Below are 22,294 nucleotides of genomic sequence, written 5' to 3' on the forward strand. Positions count from 1 at the left end.
TCATTTCTCAGATAGCCTGACAAAAGCCCAGGCTTCCATCTTCAGTGGTGGCTTTGTCTTCAGGTAAACCTTTGCACCATTTAAAGAAAAAATAGGCTGGGTAATTACTTGCAGTGTCAACAGTTCAGGGATCCACCCAATGGCCTAACGCATTCCACTTTTATTGAACCACATCCAGTATAATTTTGCCAAAAATTTCCCAGACCAGGTACAAAGAACTCATGTCAGAGATACATGTTCCCAGATGCAATCCATTACTTTCACAACTTCTGCAAGCAAGTGACCCCTGTCCTCACTCATAAGAAGGGCCAGAAGTGGGTGCCAGCACTGGCTTTACCCTTCTGAGCAGGCACTAACCTGTGGTCAGATAGTGCTCCATGTTTGTCAGGTGAATGAGGCCAACCAACACACACAAAACTGGTGAGATCATGAAAGCAATGAAACATCTGCTGACGCCACACACCCCTGTATATCACATCTTCCCAATGCCAACTCTCCATTTTTTCCTGTCCAACTGAGACCAAATTACAAGAATTTCAGAAATTGGTTACTGGGTCAATGCATTGGCCCATCTTGCTCGTGAGTGGTGGAAGACACTCGTTAGGCACTTGCTAACCTGAGCACTGCCAGCAGTCTATTTCTCTCCTGTCTCTCCCCTGCTCCAGTGCCCCCTAAGATTGCATATGTGTTGTTAGAAGGCACAGCCATGCCTGTTGCCTAAAGGATTTCTTACACAATGTGCTATACCAACAAATTCCAGAATTTTGTTACCCACCATGCATTTCATTTTTAGCTCGTCTTTCACCAATTCCAGAGAATACCCATTCTCACACTGTGAGTTTCATGAAGACAGATCAGGTAATTCTCTCACCAGTTTTGAGATTTTCTTAGATTTGTTGAATGCCTCTGTTTAACTGAGGTTCGTCACAAGCCTGTCACGGCCTATTAAAAGACAAACTATAAGGCCACTAAGAGATAACATATTCCAAACCTAACTTCAGGAATTGCTGCACAAAATTTCATTCCAAACAAATGTCAACTTACTGGTACTCACTTTCAAAGCATTTACAATGAAGAACTGCTAACACAAAGATATGTCAGCAGAAAACACGACTGAAAGATGAAAGAGAGAGGAAACAAAATAAAGTTAGCCCCCTTCTTCCCCAGCTAAACCACACAGATCCAGTTATATCGAGATCCACCTATAAAGTCTAGTCACTCTGCACAGAGACAGGCTTTGGAATCAATCAACTCTTTAGCAGACCAGACAGCATGATCTTCTCTCTGGGTCACTGAAAATACACTAGAAACCACAAGAAAGGTAAGGGTGAAGTTCATTTGTTTTCAAAGTTTGAAAGCCTAAAAGCTGCACTGGAGCACTGAAAATAGGGCAGCAGAAGAAACAGAAGATTCTCCTGTTGCATTTTCATTAAGCAACTAATTTTAACTGAAGGAGTATGACTTCCCCCCCACTCCACCCCAAGCAATGCATTTCATCTGTTTGGCAGCTGACATTTTTGGAAGAATACGTTTAAATGTGTTCTCTAATGAGTCAACATCCCTAAGTACCAAAATAAATTGAAAACATAAGCAAGGAGCACAAGCAGCAAAAGGAGACTGGTTGTAGACATGGTCAAACTTATTAAGACTAAAGAAAAGCATTACTGTGAAGTGTCTGCCAAAGTTAATGGCTCCCCATGTGCCCTACAAAACAGATCTGTGTAGCCAGTACCAAAACTTCCAATATTTTTTCTGTGAAGAAGCACTGCATCCTTACAAATTTTAAAAGGGTTTGATCCAAAGCACAGTAAAGTCTCCCTGTTAAGTCTCAGATTGGGCCCCATTACAAGATATTATGGTTATACATACAGAAAATTGAAACCATGGGAAAATTACAAAGAAAAGGTCAAAGATCAAATTTTCAAAGTTTTGGCTGCATCCTGTTAACACATTTTTGTTTGCTCCTTTTACACCTTGCACCTGATTTAGCTTCCTACAACAGCAGCTCATAGCTGAGCAAAGCCTCTGCTTAGGCGATCTGCTGCATAAGATTCCCTGCCAAAAAGTGCAGAAGCAGGTTTATTTCTGGTATGTGAAGTTACAGCAACGTTCAAATTCAGCACACGTACACAAAGAGTCAAACAGGCTGGTAAAGAGCACGTGCTCTGTTCACTCAGCAGTTCTAGGTGGTCACTGATGTCAGGCAGCCTCTGGAGGTGCGAGCAGGACTCCTGGCTCTCTCATCGCTCAGCAACACTCACTGTACGCAAGCAAACGCTGCTCTGGTTCCTCTCACGGATGAAGCAGGTGAGAGGAAATCACCCTACCCAAAAGATAATTGCTTGGGAAAGGGGTACCTGCTAGATTAACTGAATCTTTTTCCTTTCTCCCTTTCTTAACCTAGCATGCTTTTCAACCTCCTCGTCATTCTTTTTGCTTTCGTTTGAAGTTTGCAACCTGTTCACTTCTTCCGGAACCAAAATTAGACATAGAGCTGCATCTAGGACCAAAGAGAACTGAACAGTTATTCTTTGCATCTTGTGGATATCCCTTTTTAACACATCTCAGGGTGGCATTTAGAAGCATCAAACCATATGAGACTGTCGCTGGCATAGAGAGGGGTGAAGAACAAAGTCATCACTCTCTCATTTACCCTACATGAGTGTATGTAGATTACAACAGAAAAAGAACAGGAAGACCCTCAAAAGTTTTCTTGTGAAAAGCAGTATTTTCATCTCTTACTTCTAAACTTCCTCATATTGTGGAACTCATTTACGTATGCATCAATCTTCTAACAAGATAAAGGAGAGAAATATGTTATAAGGACACAGTTCACTGACTCTGGTATTCATTGAGGGAACTAGCATGAATTCAAGTAGGTCAAGAATTTTGGTGTCACTAATTACCCAGTTTTCCACTGGAATGTTTTACATGGAATATCGAAAACCCCTTAAGCTGCAGAATTTGTGCAGCTTCTACGCTATATGTATATGTATCTTGGAACCGTAAAGTTTAAAACTGCTGGTTTTCCTCCTGAGCCTGGGGTTTTGTACGCTCTGTGATGTGTTCTGAACACACTGGCACAGTTATTCTCTGTTTAAGCAGTAAATCCTATCACATCCAACCCACATGTTTATACTGGATACTTACAACATGAGAGATATTAAGTAGCTAAGCCTGGTTTTAAAACTTTTTATAATACATCACAGCACTGGTGTTCCCTTAAGTAACCTAACTACCTTACAGTAGTTTCTACCCTTCCAATGCAATATTCACGAATTCACCCCACTGCCAATAATACTGGATTTGATTGTGATGAGTGGTAGACTAAATAATTTATTCCTCTGTCTTTCTTCAGATTAAGGGTTAACCCCTTTGTACCTGCTGGGGTTTACTATCTATTGGGCTGCACTAGCACAACTCATGGTTTCATCATTGCCAAGGATGTGTCATACTGTATTTCAGTTTGCCCTCCTGCCCTTTATTTCAGTAGTTTCACATTTTATTTTAATGTCTCCAGCATGCTTGTCTTTTCCAGTGCACTTTGCGCAGGCACTTTATAAGTCAATTGCAGTCTGAAATAAAGGTTGTTTATAGGCGTAACTGGATTTTAATTTGTAAAACAGGCCAGTTCTGTTCTGCTGGACTGTAACTCAAATGCTCATTACTGACAAGCTGGCTCTGAGATGCTCTCATTCCACATGTTCAGAGGAACTCAAAGGGACTGAATTTACTTCACAGCTTCTGCCAGTTACAGATTCCAATCTAGTTCATGACAATATGTCACCACCTGGAAGAAGCAACACCAAAGAGCACCTACAGGAAGGACAGTGTGCTGCTGGCCAACAATTCCAGCAGAACCAGAACACAGCAGAAATGCTAGTGTCATGTGAAATGACTCAAAGACCCAGAATACCTTCCTGACTGACCACAATCCATGTTTCAGTCACAAGTGGATCCTGTGATGTTGGAGATGCCCCAAGTTGGAGGCAATAATGGATGCAGCCCAGTATCAAGTGCTCCCATTTCACCCTTCTGCAATCTGAAATGATTAATCTGTTCCTCAAGCATACCAAACCTCATTCCTGCTGGCCAGGGCAGGACATCTTTCCATTTCGATGGAGGGAGCTTCTCCTTTCATCTATCCAAAACCACCAACAGTGCCAAGAGCAAAGGCCTCTGCTCTCCCCCAGGATGCTGAGGTGTCATGGGTGCTGCCCTGAGAATTACCTATTACATCACTTGCTGAAATTCCTTCTTCACCTGAATTACCATACCAACCACTCTCACACAGACCCCTTCGGCCCTGTCAAGACACCCTGTCCTCTCTGCCTGATGTTTTGACTCTACTGTTGACCACTCACCGGTGAGTTCACTGTCTCCTTTTTGATTAAAGCTCCTGGCCCTTATTAGAGTACTTGACCACTATTTATTGTTTCCTGAACTACACTTTATAGTTTTGTAAAGCCCAAGCAGAAGACTGTCAGGACCTAACAGCTCATCTTCAAAATCATGAAGTTTTCAAAATAACACTAGAATTCTGATTATTTTTCTTTCTTCAGTTTTGCAAGCCTCCATAGCTTGTTCCACGTTTTCAATATTTTTCATCTTCAAACACCATAGCTAGAAAAACACTTCCTCCCCCTCCCCTCCCCCCCCGTCAACTGAGCTTCTTTCAGAACTAGTTAATGGTCATAGTTCAGGATTTGAGAACAGCCTCAACAAATATAAGACTTGGGGTAAAATCATGAATGTTCCTTAACTGAGTCACAAGGCTTAGCAACATAAACCAAACCAGTTTGTCACTTTCAGAAGATACCCTGTCATGCTACCCCTATCCAGAATGGCATATTCTTGGTTTTCCGCTTAAGGTTTAGGTCACTCAGACCCAGCTGTAATTTGACTTCAGTATTATAAAATCAGCACTTCCTAATAAAAGGGTAATGAAAATGGCCATATTCAGTGGATATGATTAAGTGGTTACAACTTCCTCCTATGGTATGTTAGTATATGAATATCTTCCTACCCTGGAAAGAAGGGGAAGAAGAGGGAGAGCTGGAAATTTAAAACTGTAATTTGTAAGAGATATTCATATGCTGAGAAATAATCTGCATGGATGCTTTGCAGGTGAGCAAAAATCAGCTTAGAATGGATTATGTCCTAAATTTCAGTGAAAACACAGAGCTCTACTATCATCAGAAGTGGGGATGCTGATGCATTGGGTAGTTCTTTTAGTTATGGTATATGACATAGAACAAACCTACAGGTTGCAAAATTGGTGATATCAGAATTTTTCTGTTTTGTGTAACAGTGGGTAGGCTGCTGTGTTAATGTCAGAGGCATTCAAAATTCACCTTTAACTATGCACACAGCCTGACAATTAAAGTACAGACCAAATGACTGAATACTTCCTAAGCATCTCTGAAATTAGATGGATGAAAACTACAGACTACTGGTATTCACAAAACCTGCATCCCTGTTGTGCCTCAAAGTCTTTCAAAGTTGAGAGGCTGAAAACGTCAGGCTTAGTAAAGCCAATTCACTACTGTTTAAACTTTTGCAGGATGTCAGCACACACAGTATCTCTCATCGATTTATCTTCTTATGACAGGCAACCTGGCTTTAATTTCCCAAGTCTCTTTGTACTGTTCATTTACTATCAGTTAGCTTCCCTATGTCAACATGTTTCTGATATACTATAAACTGAAGTAGTATTAAAAACATAAGCAATCATTTTCTTTATTTTGGTAAACAACACAATAATTACTTGCTCTGAAGATTCTTGATCAACAAATTCACATGAACAAAAACAAAAATTTGTACTCCATTACTATTCAGTTATTTTTACAACACAATTCACAATTAATAGTACAGACTCAATTCTAGTGTATTATACTGTTATATCATTCACCACTTGTAGCTTCAGCAGGATTCCGATCAATTGTAAATAACATACAATGGGGAATCTTCTGGAAAAATCAGATTTTTCTTCCCTTGAGATACTGCCATTTATAAGAAAGGAGAACAAAATTTAAAAAGGACATAAATCAATGATTCCAAATATTTCTACAATTATTTTACACTGCCTTTAATAAACTGAGGGAAGTGGAGAAATATTTTATGTTTTTTAAAATCACTGTATTTTATTCACTGTACTACACTCAATCTCAGTTATACAGTAAAACAGTACTTCAAACTATAAGGGGGATCTTTGTAGTTAAGGCACTTACTGCATTTTGATTTTTATCAGCCAGGTACTGAGCTCAGTAACCACAGGAAATTACTCTATTTCAGCATTTCTAAATTCTGATTATTTTTGCTAGACGAAAACTTTCACACTGCACAATATCTCACAAACAATTCTTCATTTTACAAGCAGGACAGGGCTTTTTAATCACTGAAATCTCCTCCCACCCTGCCCTGGATGGATTGCTTCAAAGATTATCCACCATTTGTTTTGGAACAGCTAAACACAGAATTTCAACTCTACCAAAACCACACACACTACTATTCATGATCTTAAAATCCCTAGTAAGCATGTACCTAAAGTGAAACAAACCTTACTTGGTTTTTGTTTAGTTTTTTAATCAAGTACTTCATCCCTAACAAATCAATCACTTAAGACCGTGGAGTGCTGATGGGGTAGAACCCTGTTCTCAAAAAAGATTGCTCAAACTAAAACACAAGTCCAAATGACACAGGAAGTATCCACTGGAAAATAAAAATAAATTAAAACCAACATGCACAGCTCTTGGCTGTTTTCTTAGTACTGCTGTCAAAAGAACTGGAAAAAAATGAAGCTGACACAGACAAAAAGCATAACCCAACATAAAACAGGAACACAAAACCTCAATGTAATGGGTGCAATGCTGATATCAACTTATAGTAAGATTTAAAGTTAAATAAAACAAAAAATCTGCTTGACAACAAGGGTGTCAAGGACTGGGTACAGTACATACATACCAAAGGCCACTGAAGGATTCTGCTTTCTTTTTCTGATAGTCTTGATCCATAAGGAAAACATGAACAACTATCACATAAGCATTAGGTAAGAACTGAAAGAATGGTGAAAAAGGTATTTATCCATTTTCCAGCTTCAAACCAATAACATCAAATCAAACTTATCATAAAATCATAGAATGGTTAGGGTTGGAAAGGACCTTAAGATCATCTAGTTCCAACCCCCCTGCCATGGGCAGGGACACCTCACATTAGACCATGTTGCTCAAGGCCCTGTCTAACCTGGTCTTGAACACTGCCGGGGATGGACCATTTAGCACTTCTTTGGGCAACCTGTTCCAGTGCCTCACCATCCTCATAGTAAAGAATTCTTCCGTACATCTAACCCGAACTTCCCCTGTTAAAGCTTGAAGCCATTACCCCTTGTCCTACCACTACAGTCCCTAATGAAGAGTCCATCTCCAGCATCTGTGTAGGCCCCCTTCAGATACTGGAAGGCTGCTATGAGGTCTCCACGCAGCCTTCTCTTCTCCAGGCTGAACAGCCCCAACTTTCTTAGCCTGACGTTTTACTGAAAAATATTATATTGTGTCTATGCATTTTATTTCTTTTCATTTTAAACTTATCCATTTTTGTATTCACTTAAAGCTTTGAAGCACTGTCACACACGTGCTAAGCATAGAGCTTTGCTGACATCTAAACAGCTACCAAAAGACACTGGGTCCATCACAGGCATCCCATGGGACAACCATCAAAAAAAGGAGAATAGACCACTTGAATCCAATTTATCTGTCATCTATGTGCACAGCTCCTTTACACATATAGAGGGACATATCCTGATGCTCTTGTTAAGTTCTCAGGGGAAAAGCTTTCAATCAATAACAACAATAGGTTTGATAAAGATCACATCATTTGTCCTCAGATGTCAGCTTCACCACATTGGATGGAGGAAACAACTTCAAAAAGTGTTGCTAAAGAAATGGCTAACCCAAATACTGGAACAAAATACACCTGTTTTATTTACTGAAATGTGCAGACATGAAATATATTAACTGAACACCATCAGTCACTAATGAACATGTATTCCACAGGTTTTTTAAAAACAGGCCAGCACCATCTATAGGCATCACTTAGCCTATAATAGGCTAAGAGAGGATAAACAAATGATCACTTTGCAAAAACCTTAAAATTAGTACTTTCAGATGCATATTCAAAAACCCCAGGAGATTAAGAAAAAACAAAGTGAGAGAGATTTGAACTAGGAAATTCAAGCACTTTAACTTGAAGGGTTAATATTTACTGACAGAGTAAGGAATACAGTTGAGCCAAATTCAACTTCCTTTTTATCCGTTAGACACTAACACCAGCAGGACCAGAGGTGTGCTAGGGTTGCTGGAGATTGCATCTACCTGGAGAGAAGCACACACATAGATTTGTCTTAGAACTCATGAAAATCTAGGATGAGCCAATCTCTGGTCAAGTCTTTGGTGTCTAAGGACCAAAGAAGAGTGGCCTATGCCAGCCACACACCTCCATACTACAGGCATAGTAACCTTCATACCAGTGGCAAGGGTAACCACTGCTAATCTTTAACAGTCAAGAAAACCTCTACTTGGGGAAGTCTTGAAAAGCTGGCTCAACTGGTCTTAACGGGTGAACCAGAACACACCAGCAATGCTCATGTACAGCACTGAGCAAAGCTTTCCTTCTCTACTTGCACTAAGAAAATTGCTGCTGCCACATTTATTTCAGGAGCCCAGTACCCCGATCTCCTGAAACATGATGATGCTATTCCTTATTCAGAGAACAAGTGCTATTTTCAGTTCTTCCACTGGGAAAAAACCCACATAGTATTTAAAGAAAACAAAGTTTTGGCACCTAGCCATGACAAAAAGCCAAGACTAATACAATTTCCAACAAAACACTGGAAGGCACTCTGCAAAACAGTGCAGTCCAGTGCATACCGACTGTTGGTGGCCTTCCACTACTACGTACTATCAGTGTTAGTTATCAGTCATTCTAACCCCGAGCAATGGCTTGTTGTTCATTATCTCAGTTTCTAGCTTTTAAGCATTTTTAAGTAGACACACAAAATTAGAATCCTTCTAACTCTATAACTTACTTTCTGAACCTTCCAAATCCCCCTCTTCTGTTTTCATTTAATTCAGAGCACGCTGCAATTCCCTCTGATGAATACAGCAGGCATTAGGGAAATGCTGGAGAGTTTCATGTAATAGTGCCACACAGGACTGACCACAGTTGAATATAGTAGGGCAAAGATATGCTTGCCAGGGTAAGTGACTGCAAGGATTGAAAGAAACAAATTGAGGGCTTTTTCACCCATGTATTGTGTGTGCTGCTAAGGAAAGGTGCATCACACCATCTCTGCTTTGTGAGGATCACAACTGAAAATACTATTTGTAATGAAATATTTCAAATGTTGGATTCAGGATTAATTTCTACTTTTTTAATTGCCACTTTTTTATGTGTCAAATTAAACCATTCATTGACCTTAACCATCTATTAGTTTAAATGTAGACAGTTACCTAGTCATGTGAATAGAGGCAACCTGAATGATAATGATAATGACAATTACAGTGAATTTAGTTCAGGTAGAGTTCACAGTTCAGAACTGAAGCTGTAAGAGGGTAAATAATTGCACTTAGCCAATAATGCAATGCAAGAGGTTCACAAAGCAAGAGCATCTTCATGCAAAACATGAGCCTAAGCAAATACCAGTAATTAGCAGGCCTCTTACTAACCCCCACCCACATTTTGATTACAAGAATGAAAAACAAAACAAAAAAAACCCCACCCAAGAACAAGCAGGCTTGCCCACATGTTGCCCAAAAGATGATCAAAATGTGTGCATCCATCTTTTATCAGTTTCTAAACACATGCAAGTACTTCAAAAAGCAAAATAGCTTTTAACTTACAATAGGCTACAGCCTGTTATTCCACTGAGCTACTCACCAAGCTTTCAGGAGTGAGGGTGATTAGAGAGGAAGCCCAAAAACTTTACTAACTTTTATAGTTAATCAAAGAGTACCTACACAACCAATGAATTGTGTAGGTATTTAATCAGCTGGCCTTTCTACAGACAGCTGAGCTGTAGCTGGATGAAACTGTGTGAACACAGCCAAAAATTACATGTTTATATAGGCTAAAGAACTTTTCATAATGTAAACAGGAAAGTGTCTGGGTTGCATAAATCTGTCCCACTGCTGCCCATCGGCATAGAGTTCCCATCCACAGCACCATTAATTGGTAACACAAAATTCCTGAAGAAAAAGGACCAAAATCTGAATAAAGTTTCCAAGGTTAAAAATTCTTATCCAGATTACAGCTTTTCCCTTACTGGCACAACTAGACACTTCTGAATGCTAAAGCAAGCATGAAAATTAAAGGTCTGGAATAAGCACTGCTTTATTTTTCAGAGCTGATTGTTCACTGTGGAGACCTGACAAACATAATGCTTTATTCCATGCAAGCTGCTGTACCTCTGGGCAAGAGAAGCAGATGGCACCCAAACAATAAAAAAATATCTTGCAAGAGCATAAGAAGGTATTAAATAAATTTTAAGTGTGAAACACATGTTTAGCCTTAGATTCCCTCCCATCCCATCTCACTTAGTAATGATGAACTTGATTTTGTTGCTTCTGTCTACATCCATTTGTTTTTGTAACTGTGCATGCAGAAGTAATTTGTGTTAAGAGGAAGAACATCGGATGTACATCATGCCTTTGAGCTGACTGAACTTCAAGACTATAACAAATTTCCACATATCAGCTGAAAATTACACATCTCATATGCACACAGACTTTGCAGCAACAAGGCGAAGAAACCCAGATTATCGTAGCTTGCTTTCACTGATAACTAAGCTAAATTGAATCACTTTCCCTATTACCCTCCTTCCACTGACCGAAAGCTGACTGTTTCACCACACTGATGCATACACGTGGTTGAGCATTTAAACTCAAGGCCTGGTGGCTCAGGGTGTGACTTCATGGTGAGTTTGAAGAGAGATGAGTGAGGGCTACCACCAGAGATAGTGGCTCTTCACCTCCACCCCATCTCTAGCTACTCACTCTCACCTGCCGCACCAGCATTCATGGTGGGCCACATCAGGAAAACAATCTGTCTGAAACTAAACTAGAAGACAAACACATTTTTAGGTTTCATGCTCTAGCTCATCCCCATCAGCCCAGCAGGACTCCTGCACTGCTGAGGAAAAAGAAAAAAAAGACCCTTTCACCAGTAGGCTCCACTTTTTGGCTAGAAATGACCATGAAATCTCACCTTTCCCATGGAGTTCTTAGAGCATGTAAAATTTCTACTGAAATACCAATAGGGCTTACAAAAGGATCCAGGCATCTATGTTCCATTAAAACATTACTTGAAAAATTTAATATTAAGAAAGACATAGACTCTTGTGTAAATTAGCCTATGGCTAATTATTATTATATACATAATCACAGTATCTCTTCCCCCTTTTCTGCTTTGCTGTCTTACAAGTAACAGTGAGAATTCTGCATAATTTCAAAAGGAAACTTTTAGAAAAGCTGCACCTTCAAGTGTTGCAACTGCATAGCATAAAGACTCCAAAACCACAGTTAGTTCTACCCAAATACCTCAGTAAGATACTACACTATACCTACAGAAATAAAGTGAGTCTGGAGAATTTAGAACATAGCAAGAGAATGGTTGTCGTCTTGTTTTTTAAATAGCTACTATGGAAAAGGAGTTATAATAGCCTTCTTGTCTGGAAAGACAGACACAAGATAGTATAAGATCATGTTTTAGAGAATAAACCAACAAGGCAAAAGAAAACAAACCAAGAGACCCTAAATGCCTGCTTCTATTTTTTCTTCTTGTCGAAACCATCACAATGCTGGTCCACCTGAAATGTCATGAGGTGTCATGCTAATGGTGATGGAAAAGTCAATGCTGCAGTCATAGGTGATGGTAAGAGTATACCCTATCCCTATAAAAGGAATTATTACCCACATTCATTAAATACTGCTCTGTTTGAAATTACTGTACAGAGCAGCAGAGTCCATGTTCTAGCAAATTCTGCCAGGAAAAAGGCCATCTTCACTTGCCTAATTAACTCCAACTGCTGTGCCTTGTTTGTGCATTAATGTGCTGATAGATAAAACATCACTAAACTCCTGCCTCCCCTTGACTCAGTGACAAAAGTGCCATTAGTTTAATCACACAGAGATTTAACCCAAGTGAAATCTGAACGCCTGAAAACATTGGGGGAAAAAAGTTAGAAAGGCCAAGTAGTATTGACGTAAACTCATCACAGTTGCTTTGTACACAAGTGAACATAAAATTACTGAAAACACAAAACCAAAAAAGCAAGAAAAAAGCAAATGTAAAATAACAGCAGCTTACCTTTTGAGGGGGTGGCCCGTGGTCATCCAAGTAAGTGGAATTTCCTACAAAAACAAGAAGAACAGAGATAAACAAATGTCATCAAACGCAACTTCAAAACTTGCCAATTCATGGAACCAATGTATCTTTATCCCACTGGTTCTGTGGTGTTGACTAATTCAAGGAAAATAAATAACCTCTGCTTTAATTTTTGATTAACAAGAAAAAACCAAAACTAACTCATTTTGGCTACATTTGTGCTAGAAGATTAGATGCACATTGTCATTTTAGCAGAAAATACATGTGCCAAGGCAGCTTTAATTAAATAACATGGCATTTAATTATTTGCATGACAAAAACTGTCAGCTGCATCCTTGCATATATTAAGCAAGTGACCACAGTTAACCTCAAAAAGATTTCTTAAATAATGAAGTATCAAAGGCCTTCATCAGATTTTCATCTGATGGAGTTCACAAGCATTCACCTATCTCCTAACATGGATTTTTCCTAACCTCCAAGTTACTTTTTCGTTCCCAAACAGTATTGATAAAATGAGAGTTGTATTCTGCTGTAGTTACACCTGCCCTTTCAAGCATCTCTTTTAATTCTAAAAAAAAGCTTCAGGAAAAAAATTTAAAAAGCTCCTAAAATTTTTAAGTGCTCCATTCTTAGTTGGCTAGAATAAAAAAGGGCAACAATTTCTTTTTACCCATTACTAACACACATACACTGACATATACAATACACCCTCCCACACACACCCATAGGCTGTATTCCCTGAAACTGTTCTTCTTGAACCCTTCTTAATCATGAGCTTTCCCAACATGTCCCAGCAGAAGATGATACCTTGCAGCCAGTCTGAAAAGTTCCCCTCACACCACACATGCCTCTCCTCTCAGTCATCTTCCTACCAAAAAGCAGCGAAAATACCTCTGCTCTAACCTTACAGCAGTACAGAGCATAAGAATCATTTGTATAAGTGCCTGCTAGATATCCAAAACTCACACAGAGGAGCACTGTAAAAATCACATCCCACTTATGAGCATCTCAGCCCCTAAGGTGTTTAATAGGCAGCAGATATTGCCTCTGGGGCAATGCAGGCTAGTGGGAGTAAGACATAATTTCACATCAAAGAGCTCTTCTCTTGTCAATCTGGCCAAAAGGACACTGAGTCACCTTGGTTTTTGGAGTGCCAGAATTAAAAAGATTTCTGGATCCAGGAGGCAGGAAGGAGAAGTCTGTATGTGTGAGTGTGATGAATTTCCATGTAAAATAAAAAGGTAAGCCCCAATACGCCGAACTTGTTCTTTTGCAGATGTATATACCTTGATCTTGGAAGACTTTGCACAACTACAAAAGCCTGAACATGTTTTGAGATGACCATCAAAAGCTCATCTCAAAATATGAATCGTCTTCTGAAGCTTACCAGAAACTCATCTTTCTATATGTCTGACACAAACACCCATCCTCTGAACAACCCTGTTGATTAATTTAATGCCATAGATAACATGGCTGATTCCCTACATTCAGGGATAATCTCTATTATCCATTGCTCTGATCCAATTCTAATTGCCAAGTAAGTAATTCAGTTCCCAGCCTGCTAACGGAGTTATGTATGGCTTTCCAATAAAGTCGCTACTCCATGCACAGTAATAGGGACTTGAAAGCAAGCATTTCAGGAAAACCCAGAGTTACACCTGGGAAGGAAGCAAGGAAAGCTCAGTACCTTTCCTTTCACACTCATTCAGGATTTAACTTTCCTGTAGATCAGGCTGTTACTACATCATTCTTAGCAACTTCCTTCTCTTTGTAATTAAACATTACTGCCACCGTTATTGATAAAAATAACTTACGGTTTTCTCCTTGTGTCAGGAAAATTGTTTCGTTTTGATCCATGCTAGAACAAGTGATGTTTGCTAAGAAGCATTTTTGTGGTCTAAACAAGTTAACCCATTAGAAATGCCATAAACACTTTATGAAAACTATTTGTTAAAAAGGAGTAACAAAACTTTGAGTTTTATAATTGGTATTAAGAGGTATACGTTAATACTCATTTTTTTTTCTCATCTCCCCAAAACATAGGCAGCTTATGCTTACCTAAATAAAAAGGAATATTAACTATATACATATAAACTACATTTTTAGGAATGGCTCATTTATCTCTAGAGAAGGATTTGAATTACCACCTTCTCTTGAGAAAACAGATCATCACAGTCATAGTTTACACAGTATCTTACACAGCCCTGTCAGAAGTGTCTGAGCTATATTACAGAAACCTTTTTGAGATATTCTTTAAAAATTAAGGAGCCAATAACTTAACCATTTCACATTTCTGTATCAGTAACCTATATTATTAGTATGCATATTGCATTTTCCTTCCTTTTTTATTTTTTAATCTTTGAAATTACATCAGAACATCCCTGGCCTTGAACATTTACCTTATAGGTTTGATTTCTGTTCTCAAAAAGTTACTACAGTTATCAATTAAAAGGATAATAGTACACTGTTGGCCCATTTTATAAAAGGTCTTTTTCATGGTAGTTGCTTGCTCAAATCCAGAAACAACTAACAGCAGTATAAACAAATTGGCAGACATATACAAGCGATCACAGAAATTAAGAGTACTGATTTGAAACATAGTCAGAATAACTTGCAAATGAAGAGCAGAGGAAGGAAAGCTGCACGCATTCCCCACTCACTTATGCTGCCCTAAATGCCACGTACTCAGCTAGCTCCCTTCTCCTGCCAGATCTCCTGCTTCTGCTCCTCAGGCATATGAACCTGAGCTGATCCCAGCATCCACAGCATGCCACACCAAGTCAATAGCCTGAATTCTTCTGCGTTCAAGCTTAAAATGAGTATTTGTTTTCTTTCAGTAATAACAGCAAAACCTTTTGCTGTATGATTCATACCTACCCTAAGTTAAAAACCACTACAATAACTCAACAACTCCAGCTGTGATGGAGTGGAACAGCAGGCTCTGGGGTACGCTGGCCAGAACCTTAACCCCAGAAAGCCCTGCACGTGCTCCCACTGCTCATTGCATCATTGAATTGGGCTTGCTTCCATCCTACTTGCAAAACAATGGCCATGCTACAGGAGCCCTAATGCATGCAGAAATATCCTGAAAAACATGCACTTCGGTCAGAATCTTTCTGCAGAAAACCTTCAGGAAGGATGATGACTTTCTAACATAAGAAGAGACCATGAAAAGCTTATTAAGCATGATTCCCGATTTGGGTATTTACAGATCTCGTGAGCTTAAGACAGGATGCCACTTTCATACATAAAGAATACATATCAGATGAGTTTAGTCTGAAAACAAAAGAAAAATTCAGCACTATGTATTTGCAACAATGGAGAAATACCAACAGGTATTTACAGGTATTACAGAAAGACCAACAGGTCTTTACCAACAAGGTAAAGACAATCTATGAACTACTGTCTAGAAAGAGATGACAAAATGGTACAAGAAAGAGAGTTGCATAGTAAAAATCAGGGACTTAATGCACACAACAAGCATCGAAACCACTGTTCATAAGATCAAGTGTTTAACTACATCAACAATGACAAGCTTATCTAAGATGGAGAATGTTATTATGCAGCTTTTATAAGCCCTGGTACAGATGGCATGCGTTTGACATTACTAAGTGCCACAAGAGAAAAAGAGACTTTCTGTCATGGAAATGATAAAGCGATAGGTCATCTTTCCTCATTAAGAGTCTAGTCCATTGCCCCAGAGCGACCGATGTCATTACATTATTAGGACGACTTCTCTAAAGTCCTTTAATAAAGCTTAGTAAAGCCCTCATTGCTTTTGTCTGTTGCCTAAGACACTTCTAGATTTATTTTTTTTTCCTCTGTAGAGGAGTATTTATTCTTTAAAAACAAAGTTTTCTTCCTTATGTGTTCTGTCTTCCTGTACTAGCATGAAGGTCTAAGGCATTAGAAACAAGCCAGACAGAATAACGAAGTCTCAGCACAGTGGTATTATGCATTCCACAAACATGTTCAAGAGCACACTTGAGCTGGCTGAACACATCCTCCTCCAATCTCTGTCAGGAGAGAAGAAAAATAAAAAAAAAAGGAATTCAGCTTTATTACAGAACATGGTGAATACATGGAAGCAGTCCAAATTTTTCCACAATTTATTACCTTTGAGGTTAAGTGAATCAGCTGTATGCAAAATCTTTGGGGAAACCTTGTGGTTATGTTCCTTTTTTCTTGGAATCATTTAAGTGTGGGGGTTTTGCTTGAAGCAAGCCAAGATTATACAGAGAATGATGGTCAGTCACCAGGATTAAAGGACAAGTATTACTGTGTCCAGTTCAGACCCACAGAAAACAAGTATAACTGCAATCTTGGAACAAAAACTTTCCAAAAAATGACTGGGGAGTACGGGAAGAGGTGGTGAATGAACTTATGCATGAACTAAAGACCCTTTGATAGCAACTGAAACAGGATCACTCCATTTGAACAACTTAGATATCATGCAGAAAGAATTGAGTAGAGATGAGGGGAGAAAGCCAACATGGAAAATGTGGTGTTTTGACTGTTTTCCTGGAGCAGGGTTTTCCCTTGTTGGGAATCACAAGCAGCAGTCTAAGGGAGCTGGGATCCACTTACTGCCAAATTCAATGTGCCTTCTGAAAATCCTGCTTTGTTCTCTTCACTTGGTCACCACTGCAAACTTCCAGGCGCCAATACAACCTTTACTGACATACCATCACTTAGATCATCTGACTTCTAATGGAAAGGAACAGTCTAATAGCTGTCTGATGAGTCTTCTGGTCTGGAAATCAAGGCTTTGAAGAACAACTCCCCCACCAAGCAGCCCTAATCATTAAGAAGTGCACCCTCAAAACAAACAAAAGTGCCAGGGAGTAAGCACAAGAGGTTCAGTCCTGCTCTGCTTCCAAACAAAAAGTTATTTAAGCAAGAAACTGGAAAACCAGCCACAATGAAATCAGTTCATGGCTCCCCAGTGCCCATTATCATTTTATTCTATGCAATTTCCTTGCTCTTTCCACCACAAAAAATATCCCGCTACAGAAAACAGTGGGGAGATGCCACCAGTAAGAACGTTAACTCAAACAGGATGCCAGTGGCTGGCAGCACATACCCAGACCAGATAGGACTGCCAGAAACAACAGACTGGGGGTGATTTCTGCAGTTTATTCTCAGCATCCTGCATTTTATATGTGTGTAACAGTTGGCTTCCTTAGAAATTTCATTGATTTTTAAACATCTGCAATAATAAGATGTTCTTAGTCACCATTAGTGACCATCTTAGTCACAGAGCCCTCTGTGGTCCGAAGGCAGGAAGGGGACTAGGGACTACAACTTGAAAACTATCAGCTCAGCAGAACAACTGTGCTCAGCTCATACCCAGCCTAAAAGGAAAACCCAGGTATTGCTGAGGTCAGCATAGCCATTTCAGTGGTAACAGAGGGCACTGTTTCAGAGGTGTGCAAAGATTAACATAGCAAAACACAGCAAAACCCCACTGACCAATCTGCACTGGAACACAAAGTGACTTACTGCAACTCCTTCCATCATATGCAAAAGGCTCTGTACTTACAATTGGTTTCCTTTGTTAAAAAACTAATATCCTGTCAAAATTTTCATTTTGACCATTAAAAAAAAAACCAAGCTTTTTAAAAAAAAAAAAAAAAAAAAAACCCAAACCCAAAACCCCAAACACATTCCAAAATGGATTTTTCTGCTTCCTTTCTTGCCTTTTAAAACATTTTGGTTATTCTTAATTTTTTAAATCGTAAATACCAACAACCCAAAACCAAACCCATACATTTAATGCACTCTACATTACTGCATTACTTTGCTTCATTTGCAATGAAGCGAAGAAGTTGGAATATGACAAAAATACCTATTTAGCTTTATTATCCAGTGAACTGAACCTTGGAAACTTCATTAAGTTGTAATTCAGATTTGTTTACCTACCAGTTTCATACTTATAACACAATTAGGAGAGAAACTGGCACACGTAAGTACAGTTTTTGAAAACTTACTGGTAATTCTACACACGCAATCTATATAAAAGTACCACTGAAATACAGATACAAAGGGTTTCGATTAACAGTAGGTTCTAAACCAATGCAGAAAATACATCAGAGAAAGATTCTAAATGAAGAAAAATACCTTTACGAAAACAGATACTAAATAATACGGACTTTCTGTATATTTAGTTCATCCAAATCTATTAGTGTTCACATTTATATGCTTCCCTTTTAATATACTCAAGACTAGAGTGTTAACTTGCTCCACAGATCAGTTTCTTAGGAAAAAACATCCACGTTAACTGTATTTGTTAAGTTTAAACATATTGAAATGTATAATTCCTAAATAAGAAATCCAAAACTTTCAGCAGTTTAGTTCAACTAAAGAAAAAAAACCCTAAAGTTAAAGTTCTGATGTGATCCCATCTATCCAAATTATGTGATCTAGAGCAAGCAACATGATGTAAGTACTGCAGACATTGGGTGTATTGGTGGTGTTCCTGGGGCTTTTTGTTTTTACTTCTACCCCCTAATGATAGACTTTCCAGCCTATAATTCTATGACATGAAAGACCCATTTTAATAAACATTTAGAAACGTTGGCTATATGAAATTGAATCTGAAAACTGAGTAAGGAAAATCCTTTGCTAAAACTGCTCTCAAATAAGTAGAAAAATCCTTCCATCTTACAAACTCACAAAGACCTAGGTGGTCTGACATCAAAAAGTTCATGATCTTCCTACTACAAGCACCCAAATTGTGTATTTGTCCTTATATAGGTCAAATATATACTTATCAAGCAGAAGAACATTTTGCTCCAAGATTCTTGCCGGGAGATTCTTCCTAAGCCCCAACTGTTAGACAATTTAATCTTTGCTCTGGAAGTCTTCCATCACCAGTTCACACCAACTTTTTACTTGTACCTGCCTTTAACATCCAGAAGTCTTCATAGCCCAGTCTATACTGGCCCCAGCCCAAAGTACCTACAAACAGCAGTCTTATCCTCTGCACTGCTAGTTCTCAGCCCCTTTCTACTCCTCTAAGATCTTCCCTGCCCTTCGCAGAGATATTTGCAGGTTCAGTCATCCCTTCTGCACCCAACAGCAGCACAGTGCCTGTCCGGTTACCCCTGGTGAGAGGCTGACTGCTGTCCTCCTGGCTTTGGCATGCAAAGCAGAGGGGTGTGGGCAGGACAGGAGAAAGTGCATGTTAGATATGGCCCTTCTCCTGCAGAGAGAGGAGACTCCAGAAGGCAAAGCTACTTCAAAATCACAGATTCTCTCTGAATTGTGTGGTTAAGCTTTGCTTCAACACACCTTATATAGAAAGCTAACAGACATTTCACAGTGTAGATAGACAGGTGTTTCATTTTATTGTTTGCTTTGTCAATAAACTGCTTTATTACAACTGGGGGGGGGGGATGTCAAGTAATAAAACGAGCTTCAGCAGGTATTTTCCTGAACCACATCAAGACAGTGCAGAGAAAACCTAATGACCGAAACACGTAAGGTGCCAGTAAGCCAAATTTTATTTGAATGTGTTTCACTATAGGAACAAACACTACAATCTATCTCTGCGGCCAGGTAGCTCTCTACTAAATTCACTTCAATCCCTCTTAATCTGTTCTTAGTCTTCACTCTGCTTTTCAGATGGTTCTCAAATTCTGCTTTCCAGTATCACACAGCAACCAGACACTGGTTAAATACGGGGTCTTGCTCCCTCCCGCCCCTCACCCCCCGTACATTTTTATCCTACTTTCTGCCACAAACTGCCACTACAGCTATTTTGTAATGACCTGTATTCTTTTCTTAATTTCCTTAGCAAGATTTACCTTCACAAAAAAGCAGAGTTAGTTTTATAAATACACACCATGCTATGTTTCATGGTGCCTTCTGGGGCGCCCCTGGGAAAAATTCTCCTCTCAGCATGTGTGGTCAATCAGTACTTAAAGCTAGGCAACTACAAATGAAGCTGTTCAAAATTTAAGGGGCAAGTTGGGAAAAGCTCACAGTTTGGCTGCTAAACTGCCACTTGGTGAAGTCACACAAAGACTGGTCTCCTACTTCATTTTCTAACTAGCTAACATGACAGTAATACTGGAAAATGTGTCAAATTGTAATGGCTGAATACAAAAAGGATCGGTGTAGTACAGAAACTAGCAAATTAGAGTAGTTAGAAACATCTGACGTGGAAATAAGCTAGACTGAATGACATCCAGGTAATGTATTTCAGAAACTGCCTGTGGCAGGCTGCATTAACTACTATCTTGGAGAATTAGGAGGGAAGGAATGAGTGAAAATCTGGCTGAAGACAATACTCTGAAAGTAGTTAGCAAAAACCAACACTCAAACTGGAAACAGAAAAATGTGTCAGAAAATCAGGGGGATGAGGACTGGCCGCTACTGGAGATCTCCAAGAGCAGATTAGGCACCTGCCAGGAATGATCCAGGTGTTGCCAGGCTGCTTTAGAACAGACAGGCAAATTAAATCAGCTCCTATTCCAGCCCTGCTGTTTTTAATTATTTATTATTTTTTCTTTTAAATTAAGCAGACTTCTCCTGGGTGTTGTTCTAGGTCCTATCACTCAACATTCTCATTCATGACTTGAAAAAATGCATTAAAGAGTACTGGTATTTCATTTGATAACGATACCAAACGAAGGGATCTGATATCTGCTGAAACTCCAGGGCAAACACAGAAATACGGCGATCAGTTAAAGAAATGGTCTGAAAACACAAGATGCGATTCAATAAAAACAAGCATAGAAATTTCAACTCACCTAAGAGCAATATCTTCATAAAAACAGAATGGAAACACATGGGAAATTGCAGAAAAGAGCATAGGGAGAGATGATGGGAGATGAATACCAATTCCCTTCTTTTGGATCAGTTTGAGCACTCTGTCCAAGCTTACAGCTTCACTAGCTTGGCAAGAAGTCTGTTTTAATTGATTGTCATATGAAGAAACTTTTTAAAGCTTCGGGTTACTCTGTTTCCCCCTTTTCCTCCTGAGTGACAGATAGGTGCAACAGTATCTGCAGGCAATTTACCTTCAGAGAAATCTTTCTTGCCTCCAGCCTGCCGAATGCATGACACAAAGGAAGAAACTGTGGGACAAAAGAGAGTGGCAGGACCGTGACACTTCCCCTCTCAAGGTTCACGCTCTTCCCGGCACAGAGAGCAGCATACCAAGTGCAGGAGACCTCCCTCTGCACATGTGAAATACAGGACTGCAGCTTGTCCTGGGTTCAGCTGTACCAATCATTTTTCTCCTTCTTAGTAGCTGGTGCAGTGCTGTGTTTTTGACTTTAGCCTGAGAACAACGCTGATAACACACCAACGTTTTGAGTTGTTGCTAAGTAATGTTTACTCCGATCAAGGACCTTTCAGTCCCATGTTCTGCCAGTGAGGAGGGGCACAAGAAGCCGAGAGGAAGCAGAGACAGGACACCTGACACAAACTGGCCAAAGGGGTATTCCATACCACAGCACATCATGCCCAGTACATAAACTGGGGGGAGTCACCCAGAATGCCCAGATCGCTGCTCGGGTCAGGCTGGGTATCAGTCAGCGGGTGGTAAGCAATTGTATTCTCTCCCCTTGTTATTTCCCTTATCATTATCATCATTGGTGGTAGCAGTAGTGGTTTTGTTTTACACCTTAGCTGCTGGACTGTTCTTATCTCAACCTGTGGGAGTTACATTCTTTTGATTCTCCTCCCCATCCCTCCGGGAGCAGGGGGGAAGAAGGTGGGGAGTGAGCGAGCGGCTGCATGGTTCCGAGTTACCGGCTGGGCTTAAACCGTGACACAACTCCACAGATAAACCTTCTCTCTACAAGGCTCTCCTTACCAAACTGACGACAATTTGAAGGTGAGGTTGAGGGCCAGACAAAAGACATAATGACGAAGCTTCAATGAAGACACTGTCACGTGCAAGGCC

The 22,294-nt window shown here is 39.6% G+C and overlaps 1 protein-coding gene across 1 annotated transcript in view; it reads right to left on the reverse strand.

The window, feature by feature from the left end:
* Positions 1–22,294, reverse strand: part of UST (uronyl 2-sulfotransferase) — a 154,647-nt gene that overhangs the window by 82,330 nt on the left and 50,023 nt on the right. The window contains exon 2 of the mRNA XM_030499861.1: positions 12,361–12,404. Coding sequence (XP_030355721.1) covers positions 12,361–12,404 — 44 coding nt within the window. The remainder of the gene's footprint in view (positions 1–12,360; positions 12,405–22,294) is intronic.

The sequence above is a fragment of the Strigops habroptila genome, chromosome 10 (assembly GCF_004027225.2).
Source record: "Strigops habroptila isolate Jane chromosome 10, bStrHab1.2.pri, whole genome shotgun sequence".
Lineage (NCBI taxonomy): Eukaryota > Metazoa > Chordata > Aves > Psittaciformes > Psittacidae > Strigops > Strigops habroptila.